This window comes from Anolis carolinensis, chromosome 1 (genome assembly GCF_035594765.1).
Source record: "Anolis carolinensis isolate JA03-04 chromosome 1, rAnoCar3.1.pri, whole genome shotgun sequence".
Taxonomy (NCBI): Eukaryota; Metazoa; Chordata; class Lepidosauria; order Squamata; family Dactyloidae; genus Anolis; species Anolis carolinensis.
The window spans coordinates 8,814,860-8,826,799 of NC_085841.1; the positions used below are offsets into that span (position 1 = coordinate 8,814,860).

General features: G+C 38.0%; 1 protein-coding gene across 1 annotated transcript; it reads left to right on the forward strand.

The window, feature by feature from the left end:
• Positions 1-3,688: 3,688 nt before the first annotated feature.
• LOC134295530 (beta-defensin 1-like) lies at positions 3,689-11,710 on the forward strand. Its single transcript, XM_062968361.1, has 3 exons — positions 3,689-4,062; positions 7,177-7,300; positions 11,426-11,710. The coding sequence occupies exons 1-3, from the start codon at positions 4,005-4,007 to the stop codon at positions 11,427-11,429; spliced, it is 186 nt and encodes a 61-aa protein (XP_062824431.1). The 5' UTR covers positions 3,689-4,004; the 3' UTR covers positions 11,430-11,710.
• The last annotated feature ends 230 nt before the right edge of the window (positions 11,711-11,940 follow it).

Sequence of the window (11,940 nt, forward strand, 5' to 3'; positions counted from 1 at the left end):
CAAGGCTATTCAATGGTATTCAAGTTGGCCGACAATGGAGTCCCCTAAGTATGAAGCAGCCAGCCTTTGATGCTGCAAGGCTATTCAATGGTATTGAAGTTGGCCGACAATGGAGTCCCCTAGGCATATAGCAGCCAGGCTTTGATGCTGCAAGGCTATGCAATGGTATTGAAGTTGGGCAACAATGGAAGTCCCCTAGGTATGAAACAGCCAGGGTTTGATGCTGCAAGGCTATGCAATGGTATTGAAGTCGGCCGACAATGGAGTCCCCTAGGTATGAAGTAGCCAGCCTTTGATGCTGCAAGGCTATTCAATGGTATTCAAGTTGGCCTGGAGGAGGTACCTGTGACTTCCTGGCGTTTTCCCTGACTTAGTGAAGAAGCTGAGGAGGGTGCTCTGGTGAGGGATCCTGATGATGGCGACGAGTGAGGGGATCCGGCTCCCAGGGGGGCGGGGCTTGCGAGCAGGGCGCGCGCGGGGAACAGCCGTTGTCGGCCGGCCGGGGAGTGACGTCATGGGAGGAGGGGTAACAGAGAGAGGGGAAAGGCAAAGCTGGGCATTCCCTCTCCCGCCCTTGTTTTGGAGGAGTGTGGGGTGAGTGGATCCCGTGGAGGTTCTGACCCGATGTTTTATTGTTTCAACCTGGAGGCATGGATAATGGATTCTGTGGTCAAATTTGGAGATTGGAGGGTGTTTAGTTTTGTTGTTTTGCTCGGTGCCCGAATTCCATCACTCTTTTATATATATAGATGAGCCTTTGTGGGTGTTTACATCTGGTTAGCAGATTTATTGCTTTCTTACATTCACACTAATTGGCCACTATAAAGATCTGAAAAACCAGTATTACATTATGTAGTTCTTGGAAAAATTTAAGGTGGGGTTCAAGATTTACATCCTTCTGTGTCCATTTACATCCTACTTCCAGAAATGTGTAAATATGCAAAAGACCTCATCACTCTATACTGCATCCAAAGAAGTAGATTTATATCCACAAAAACTCATGTGAACATACAAAATAGGTGTTTCCAAGTCATCTGGAAAAAGAGGCATTCCTCTGTGGACTTCTGAGTATTGATATCAGGCTACATCCTTGGCCCAGCTTCTGGAATCAGACAAAATCAAGAATGTTCATGGCTTTGTGAACTGTGTTTATAGAATAAATGTATGTCGCTTAATTCAAAGATATCTCAGAAGCTTCATGAGTGAATTTCCTCCAAAAGACAAGTATGTAATATACAAATTTTCTGGAAACTGGAGATAGACCAGAGTCATTATCACTGGAGACACCAATGGCAGATCTTCTTCCTCAATCAAGTGGTGGACCCCAATCTTGCTTCACTTTGGTTTCTGCCATTTTTTGCAACCTAAAGAAGCCTGTGGTTGTTTCTTCCCATTTCACACAAGAAAAGAGGGTGTCAACGAGCTGGATAAAGCATTGTCTACAACAGTGTGGTCCAACCTTTAGTTACACGAGGGCCAATCAGACTTTAGTATAGGAATGTGAGGGCCAGAAACATCCCAGAAAGAAAACGTTTCTTAAAAACTTAAAGCAGTAAGAAGGGCAAACATTTTTTTTTTCCAAATGTTAATTTAAAATATTTTTCCAGTAAGAAGGGCAAGGGCCAAAAAAATGATTTGGTGGGCCGCATGCAGCCCGTGGACCACAGATGTGCATCCAAAAGTGTATTCAAAAGAGTTTAATGCCAATTGTATGACTGAAGAAACATATATGATCATTGAAGGAAACATCTAACCACCTTTTAGCCAAGGAAAATAATCAAAAAATAAAAGGATCTTCAAAATTCTGCTGATAAAAATAACACTTGATTCGCTATGAACCGGAAAACTGGCCTCCATGTTTTCTGCCTCAAACTTCTGTAAGTTTTCGAATGTGCCACATTTCAAACACATTTGAGAAACTGGACAGCCCAAGCTTTAGCAAGTTGCAATGTGCTGAAAATTAGCACATTAACTTCGTTTTTCTCTAATGTTTGAAAAGACATGTCATATATTTCTATAAAGTTTAAGTGAAACTTGTGATGCACTTTATTCAATAAATGAATTTACTGTATATAGCATGGTGTGATGGATCCCCTCTACAGTTTGAGGGACTGGATGTACATTTCCCCATCAGACATTCCCCAAAATGCAAGTTACAAAGCCCAGAAAGACATAGCAATTAAAGTAGAATCATAGTATCATAGCTGACCTCAAACATCTTCTCTATGCCTGCCATTTGAGTGTGCACCACACTCAAAACTGCAATCATGCTCACAATTTATGCAACGTATTGATAAACCAGGTTTCCATGTTGATTTCAGACTCCTCTTAGAACTTCCAACACTTCCATGGGATTAGAGAAAAGTGAGGATCGTGCAGTTTCCTAAATGTTGTTAGATGATATATTTATTGTACTGCAGTCTAAATAATATTGTAGTTGAAATCTTAACCAACATATCTAGTGATGAATAATGTTGGATGTTTCAGCTCGGCTATATCTAAAAGACCACATGCTTCTCATGTCAAAGTCAAAAGGGGAGAAATCAAGAGATAAAGCTAAGTCTCATCCAAATGTGAATAATAATTGGCAGTGTTAATTATTATCATGTACGCTGAACTCAATCGACAGACCCAGTTTGTTTGGTTTTTTTGTTTTTTTTGTTTTGTTTTTTTTAAACTGAACATGCCTACCTGTATTTTATAATGTGTTTTATGAATACTGATGTAAGTTAATAATTTTTTAACTGATTTATATGGCACTGTATAATTTTTATATATGCGTTTTATTGTAAGCCGCCCTGAGTCCCCTGTCGGGTGAGAAGGGCGGGATATAAATATTGTAATAAATAAATAAATAAATGTGGATGACATCCAAATCAAATCTGCTAGAATTCAATGCTCCATTGTACATGTTACTAATATGGGAGTCCGGCAAAGTTCTTTGGCACTCTATAAACCAAAGCGGATAGAATGGGACAAGCAATTAAGAAAAGCTTCTGGGTGGTGCGTCCTTGAATGAGCAAAGGCAGCTCCTACCTCTGATTCTCATAATCCCAACCCAAGAGACAACCATTCACCTGCAGAAAGGTTAATAATAATAATAATAATAATAATAATAATAATAATAATAATAATAATAATAATAATAAGTTTATTTATATCCCACCTCCATCTCCCCCGAAGGGGACTCGGGGCGGCTTACAGCAAAATCAAAATACAAGCAATGATAAAATATAAAACATCAAAGGACAAAAACAAAACCAATAATAAAATATACACAATAGATTAAAAAAACACAACACAGAATTAAAACATCAGATTAAAAACAATGAGGTTGCAATAGTGCAATAGTTAACACTTTCATTAAGAAGACCATAAAGTCCATATGGTAGAAATGTACATCTGAGCAGATAACAAGTTTGTTTGAAAGCTGACACTTTTAGCTGTCATGAAATTGAGAGATTGATGTGATGAAGGACTATGAAATGGTCTTGAATCCTTCCAGTTATCCTTTATATTAGAAAGGAGTGTGATGAGAATCACGGATCCTATGCCAATCAGATGAAATTGATGCAAATATGCAAACAAAGTTCTTTGATTTTTTTGATTCCTGAAACACAAGAAGACCTCTGCTATTTCAATCAAACAATGCCAAGTTTGATAGCCTGACAAGCTGATGTAGTAAAGATCAGCTTCATATAGTTGTATGTGCTGTCTCATTGCAGACCTTGCTTGGGTAATTTGATGGTCAGCCTGCATAACAGTCTGTCTTTCTGTGTCCAGACTATACTTCCCCAAAGGACCCTTTATCAAGCATTCTGGAACTTATTTACAGACCATAAACCGCAACAAAACCACATCAGACACTTCAAAGTGTCCACAGCCTGTCACTCAGTCTGCCTTGTCCTATAAATGTGAGGGGTTTAGGTCCATCTCTCCATCCTGCAACCTCCTGAGAGACTCCACTTGGCTATTTCTCTGACAACAAGGTCCATACTTGAACCATGAAGATCTTTGCCATCCTTTTCGCTGTCCTCTTCTTGGTGGTGATGGCTTCTGCAGGTAAGGTGTCCTTTCAAAGCAAGCTAAATGGGCTTTTGAGGAAATGTGTACTAACTGATATTGTGTACTTGTTGATATTAGCAGCAGACACTGGGTGTATCTTATGGTCTCTTCTAACCCTATGATTCTATATTCAAAGTCATCCCAATTCCATAGAATCGGAAAGGTGGAAGAGGTCCAAAAGCTTACATCATGCAAGCCCTTTTAGTTCAGCAATCCACAACTAAAGCAACCCTCTGATCAGAAAACCACCAATGAAGAGAGGAATCATCTCCTTGACAGGCAGTCTATTTCTCTATCGAACAACTTTTGCCATCAGGAAATCATTCCTATCTGTTGATTGTGCTTTGGCCATCTGTTAGGGGTGCTTTGAATGTGATTGTCCTGCTTCTTGGTAGGGAGTTGGATTGGATGGCCCATGAGGTCTCTTCCAACTCTATGAGTCTATGATTATCTGCTTGGATTTTAATGTATTGCCCATTATTTTATTTTGTGTATCGTTGAAATGTTTTAAGTTTTTGTCAAATATGTTGTGTCGTTGTTTCGTGCTTGTCCCTGTTGTGAGCCGCCCCGAGTCCCTTCAGGGAGATGGGGCGGGATATAAAAATAAAGTTTATTATTATGATGATTCTATGATTCTATTGCTAAAATAACAGGTTTTCCTTTCCTGTATTGTTTGGAGCAGCAGAAATAATTTTTCACCATCTTCCACTTGGCAGTCCAGATATTTATTAATGGTCACAACAAATATAACAATATCACCCATAAGTTTTCTCTTTGGAGTAAACACACCCAGCTCCCTCAACTGTTCTACAAAGATCCTCATTCTTCAGGAAATGCCCCAGTTGCTCCTATGTATTAAAACATTTTTTCAGATGCTTTAAAAATGTTCTAATTTCTTTGCTTTTCTCCCACTTTTCTGCAAACAATTTACCCAATTAGGTAGAGCAGTCTTGCCCAGTTGACATATTTTGGGGTGTGGTTTTTTTTTTCTGTTTTAGTGTTTCCTCAACTCAGTACATAAATTCAGAGTTCTTCTGGTCAATACACTGTTTTGTGTTCTTTATTTTTGCACTCTTAGCTTCAACTACAGCTTTTAACCTGTCTTTACTTGGGTTTGCCTCTTCTGTTTGCCATATGTGAAATGTTGTTGGATAGATGGTTCCCAGCCCCTTCCCCATCTTGGTTGCCTTACTTACAAAATCCCCATGGCCCATTCAGGTATAGCCATCCTTCATTGAAGGGCATTAAAATCTTCAACAACAAAACTCTTTAACTGAAAATAAATCATAACTTCTCTCTCACCCCATCTTTAATAATATTGCAAATCCTTTGGATCCTCTGGATCTATTTTAATGCTTTATATTCGTTTTTTATAATTGTTACATAACCTTTTTTTTAATGGTGATCTGGGTTCGAAAGTTTGAAGAACCATCTCTTGGAATTTAGACTGGCACCAATATCAACCAATTGAGCTCATGAGAAAAGAATCCTTTCTCAAACAGACTTTGATTACATAGTTGGGCTTCCATTAAGTAAGGATAATGTAACTGTAGGACTTTCTGTTATTGACTACACTCTACCATTTGTGATGCTTATTGCAGCCAACACTGGGACCATTTTTGCATGATCAATGTGGTATCTAAATAAATGAATACATCTTTTAAACTCTGCTCCAATTTGTTGTCGAAGGCTTTCATGGCTGGAATCACTGGGTGGTTGTACATTTTCCAGGCTGTATGGCCATGTTCCAGAAGCATTCTCTCCTGACGTTTCACCCACATCTATGGCAGGCATCCTCAGAGAAAATCTAGTACAGGATTTTCTTGGCAAGGTTTATTCAGAAGCGGTTTGCTATGGCCTCACTGCCATGAGTTTTTTTCTGTTTTTCTCCAATTTATTCCCCTGCCTAAATTATTCTTCCAAAATTATATGCCACACTGCCACAAGTATTTCATACGTCTTGGTTCATTTATTTTATTTGAGCTCCCAATGGTGCACCCTTGTGTTGGCTGGTCTGATGACTTGAAGGTTGGGTTGCTGACCTGATGGTTGCCGGTTCGAATCCAACTCGGGAAACACATGGATGAGCTCCCTCTGTCAGCTCCAGATCCATGCAGGGACATGGGAGAAACCTCCCACAAGGATGGCAGAAACATCAAAACATCCAGGTGTCCCCTAGGCAATGTCCTTGCAGACAGCCAATTGTCTCACACCAGAAGCGACTTGCAGTTTCTCAAGTCACTCCTGAAACGAACAAAAATTGTTGTATTTTTATTTCATTTTTGTTCCCTCTATTTCCATGCTAATATACCTAAAATAGCACCATTTGCCTACTAATCTGCATGCTGGATGAAACTCAGAGGTTCTGTTTTCATTTCAGGGATTCCAGGTTTCATCTGAAGTACAGTAGAGTCTCACTTATCCAACATAAATGGGCCGGCAGAATGTTGGATAAGCGAATTTGTTGGATAATAAGGAGAGATTAAGGAAAAGCCTATTAAACATCAAATTAGGTTATGATTTTACAAAGCACCAAAACATCATGTTATACAACAAATTTGACAGAAAAAGTAGTTCAATGTGCAATAATGCTATGTAGTAATTACCGTATTTACGAATTTAGCACCAAAATATCACAATATATTGAAAACATTGACTACAAAAATGCGTTGGATAATCCAGAACGTTGGATAAGTGAGTGTTGGATAAGTGAGACTCTACTGTAATAGGCATTAGGTTCTTCCAGCATAGTGATGGAGTAAAAAATAAAACAATTGGCAATAAATGTATTCATTCAGTTTTACAGTTAAACAGCCCAATTTGTCCTCTTCCAAGACCTTCCATCTATCCCACTATGTAAAAGCACAACCTGTTTATGTATCTTTTCTGTAATTTGATTTTAATCTTATTTTCCCACCCCCTGATTGTTTGCAGTGTTGTAAAACTTGAATTAACTTCCTGAGTATTTCTATCTCTCTCATGATTCCGATGGCCCCAATTAGGCTGCTGTTGCACCATTGTCCCTTGCTTTGAGAAGTGCGGAAAAGAAAAACAGTGGCTCTTAAACAATGGGAGGATGGATTTCTTATTCTTTTCTTTCTTTTGTTATAGCTGCGCCAAAGACTGCTGCTGAATGCGAGAAAGCTGGAGGCCAATGCAAGTTTCTGACTTGCGGAAAAGGCAAGAAAGAAATCGGGAAGTGTGACAAAAATGGGGGCGCTTGCTGCGTAAAAGAGTAAGAACTTTATCCAAAAAAATTTACAGTTTTCTTATTAGGGTCCATTTCTATTTCTTTTTCTCTGATTCCCTGATATAAGAACTCTTTCTGGGTTTCATAGGACTGCAGGTTAGATTTTGGAATATTCAAATTTTGAAATGAATTCAATAAAAGTAAACATTAGTAACAGAGAAATTCATTCATGGCCACCCACACTGCTAAATACAGTAGAGTCTCACTTATCCAAGCTAAACGGGCCGGCAGATCCTTGGATAAGCGAATATCTTGGATAATAAGGAGGGATTAAGGAAAAGCCTATTAAACATCAAATTAGGTTATGATTTTACGAATTAAGCACCAAAAGATCATGTTATACAACAAATTTTACAGAAAAAGTAGTTTAATACGCAGTAATGGTATGTTGTAATTACTGTATTTACAAATTTAGCACCAAAATATCATGATATATTGAAAACATTGACTACAAAAATGCATTGGATAATCCAGAACCTTGGATAAGCGAGTCTTGGATAAGTGAGACTCTACTGTAATCCCTTCCGATTAACTCGCTATTAAAACATTGGACCCTCGAATAGATCAGGAGATTTACAGAGAATGGCACAAGGCTTCTCACTAAAGAATACAGGACATATTACTGGCATTTTCAACAATCCTCTTTTCCTCATGTTAATATTGACTTTCCCCAATTCTGAACTTTTTGCAGAAGGACTACAACGTCTATAAGAAAATAGTTAAACATCAGGAAATTGTCACTTTAATATAATAATAATAATAATAATAATAATAATAATAATAATAATAATACATCACACAGTCCTAAACACATGGGAAGTGTTCGACTTGTGATTTTGTGATATGAAATCCAGCATATACATCTCGTTTGCTGTGTCATACTATGTATATGCATCTTGTTTGCTGTGTCATACTATGTCTTTATATCAATAAAATAATAATAATAATAATAATAATAATAATAATAATAATAATAATAATAAACTTTATTTATATTCCACTCTATCTCCCCGGAGGGACTCAGAGCAGATTACAGAACACATATGAGGCAAATAGTCAGTGCCTTTTACATACTGTATATACTTGAGTATAAACCTAGTTTTTCAGCTCTTTTTTAAGGACTAAAAAAGCCCCCCTCAGCTTATACTCAGGCGAGGCTTATATTTGGGTCAGCTTATACTCAAGAATATATGGTACATTTATTATTTTTCTCTATTATTATTGGAATCATTACATTTATTATTTTACTCTATTATTATTACATTTATTATTGTACTCTATTATTGTTGCTACTATTACATTTATTTTACTCTATTTTTATTATTAATAATAATACATTTATTATTTCACTCTGATCTTATTATTATTATTATTATTATTACATTTATTATTCTACTCTATTTATTATTACAGGTATTATTTTTCCTGTATTTATTATTATTATTACATGTATTATTTTACTCTGTTATTATTAAAAGGATACATAAGCACATTTACATTGAAGAAGATGAGAATAATGATTTAATCAGAGTTAGACAGTCTTATCTTAAATTGGAGCTTGATGTAAATATTCAAAAACATTTAACCTACTGATGCCTCAATTAGTGTAATTTTTTGGTATCTACTTTTATTTTTGAAATTTCCCACCCTCGGCTTATACTTGAGTCAATGATTTCCCAGTTTTTTTTGTGGTAAAATTAGATGCCTCGGCTTATATTCGGGTGGGCTTATATTCGAGTATATACAGTAACAACATACAATAACACAGACAGAAGTAAAGATCTCCTTTTGTTCATCTTCGGCGTCTAGAGGCAATGTTCAACTTCTGGCCTCTGTTCCATCCTTCTATGCCTAGGAGCCTGTTATCTGTAGATATCGCCAATCCGTTGACGACACATTTTACATATCTGCACATGATGCCCTTTTACCTTCCAGCCAAGGTGGTACCTATTGATCGACTCGCATTGTATGCTTTTGAACTGCTGGGTTGGCAGAAGCTAGGACTGACAGTCAGGAGCTCACCCTGACTTGCAGCTTTGAACTGCGGACCCTCCGGTCGACAGATTTCCTGCAGCTAGCAATTTAACCCGCTGCACTACAAGTTCAAATAAGTTTTGTCCCTAACCTGGGACATTCTCCCTTTTCTTCCCCACTATTGATTTGCCTTTCCAACACCATTTATTATTTATTTATTTACAGTATTTATATTTCGCCCTTCTCACCCCGAAGGGGACTCAGGGCGGATCACATTATACACATATAAGGCAAACATTCAATGCCTTGACATAGAACAGAGACAGAGACAAACACAGGCTCCGAGCTGGCCTCGAACTCATGACCTCTTGGTCAGAGTGATTTGTTGCAGTTGGCTGCTCACCAGCCTGCTTCACAGCCTGGCCCCATGGTTGTGAAATATTCATAAATAGAAATGATAAAGCAGATTTCGGATTGTCAGCCTTCCAGACCTTGATGTTGCTGAACAAATTGACTATGCTTATACAATCACCCGACCCTCCCAAATTTAAAGAAGATTGGCAACTTTTAATTGATTTTAAAAAATTAGAGAGGAAAATAAAAATTGTGGGTTTTTTTACATTAGTAAAAGCATGTCAGTGTTACAGGGACAACAATAAGAGGGAAAGAGGGAGTTAGTGTCAAGAATAACAGGATCTCCAATGATATTCAAGGGATCCTGAAAAGTTAATCTTCTGTACATAGGAGGATATATGACAAAGCCCCCAATGGTTTAAGCTGCTGAGCTGCTGAAGTTGCTGACCAAAAGGTCAGTGGTTCAAATCTAGGGAGTGGGGTGAGCTCCCGCTGTTAGCTCCAGCTTCTGTCAACCTAGCAGTTTGAAAACATGCAAATGTGGGCAGATTAATAGGTATCGCTCCGGCAGGGAGGTATCAGTGCTTCATGCAGTCATGCCGGCCACATGATCTTGGTGGTGTCTATGGACAACGCTGGCTCTTTGGCCTAGAAATGGAGATGAGCACCAACCCCCAGAGTCGGACACGACTAAACTTAATGTCAGGGGAAAACCTTTACCTTTACCTATGACAAAAACATAGTTTTTTTATTATGTAACATTAAGAAGGTAAGAAGTGTTAGATAGGGCTTTCTCTTTTCTGTTTCTTAATTTTTCTATCTTCTTTGCTTTAATTCACTCTACACCTGCTTCTGTATTTTAGATTAGATAAGACATGTTTTCTTTTTATCATAGAAACTTTTGTATTAGATAACTACGGAAGAAAAAGATAACATAAGATGTTACAAGTTCCTTACTTTATATGTATTCCTGTACACTTCAACATTCTCCATACTTTAAAACATACAGTAGAGTCTCACTTATCCAACACTCGCTTATCCAACGTTCTGGATTATCCAACGCATTTTTGTAGTCAATGTTTTCAATATATCGTGATATTTTGGTGCTAAATTTGTAAATACAGTAATTACAACATAACATTACTGCGTATTGAACTACTTTTTCTGCCAAATTTGTTGTCTAACATGATATTTTGGTGCTTCATTTGTAAAATCATAACCTAATTTGATGTTTAATCGGCTTTTCCTTAATGCCTCCTTATTATCCAACATATTCGCTTATCCAACATTCTGCCAGCCCGTTTACGTTGGATAAGTGAGACTCTACTGTACTTTAAAACATAGATGCACTGCACAGGGGGAAGATTCAGGCTCAAGATTGAGTCACAACTTGGCCTTTCGGAAGCATATTTCTCATCCCAGCCTTAATTTGGCTCCCATTTTCTACTGGCACGATTTGGAAAACAGATGAAAACCTTTCCATGGAGATTAGCTGCTAACATCTAGATATTCAGAACTCCATGAAGGCTAGTAGAGGGAAAGGGCAAAAAGACATTGATAATGGCAACAAGAATTCTGAAAGCAAAGGCAACGGTTAGGAATGATGGGCACCACAGTTTAGTCATCTTTGGAGACACATTTGCATCCAGAAATGTGTCTCAAGGGTCTGCATCCTTGAGACACATTTGCCAGTATGGTGTACACTTTGTGTTCATATGGGTTATTTTTTTAATTTTGTCGAAATGCTGGCTCTCAAAGTGGTTTTTTTCCTCTTTTTTACAGATAATGTCATGGTGTTGACTATTCACAGTGGACGCCTGGGCTGCTTCCATGCCATGAGCATTCGTGATCCCAAACCCTTTGCTTCGCCTGCATGCCATCGTCCTGACTTGCTCACTTTCAAATCTTTAACCTAGCTGATTGATCTCTCTCGCATGACTTATGTCTGTACTCATTAAAATCCTTCTATGCATTTGAATCATATATTTTAAGTGTATCTTTGTGTTTTGGGGAAGTTGTTGGCAGAAATTCGAGAAGTGAGCTGTCAAATCCTTTGCAAACATCTGGGCCAGACATCTTACATATGTGCAAGCTCCACAGTGGAATCTGTTGTGAAAGAGATGGCCATATCTGTCTAATATATCTGTCTAATATACAGCTATGCTCAATTCATTTTGCGAAATCCGGCACAAGTGCTCTTCACAAGAAGCTTCTTGTGTGGTGCCCTTTTGCATAGCTGTGCACTGAAGAAGGTGCATCATACACAGCTGTGCATAGATTCATCTTTCACAGTGTGT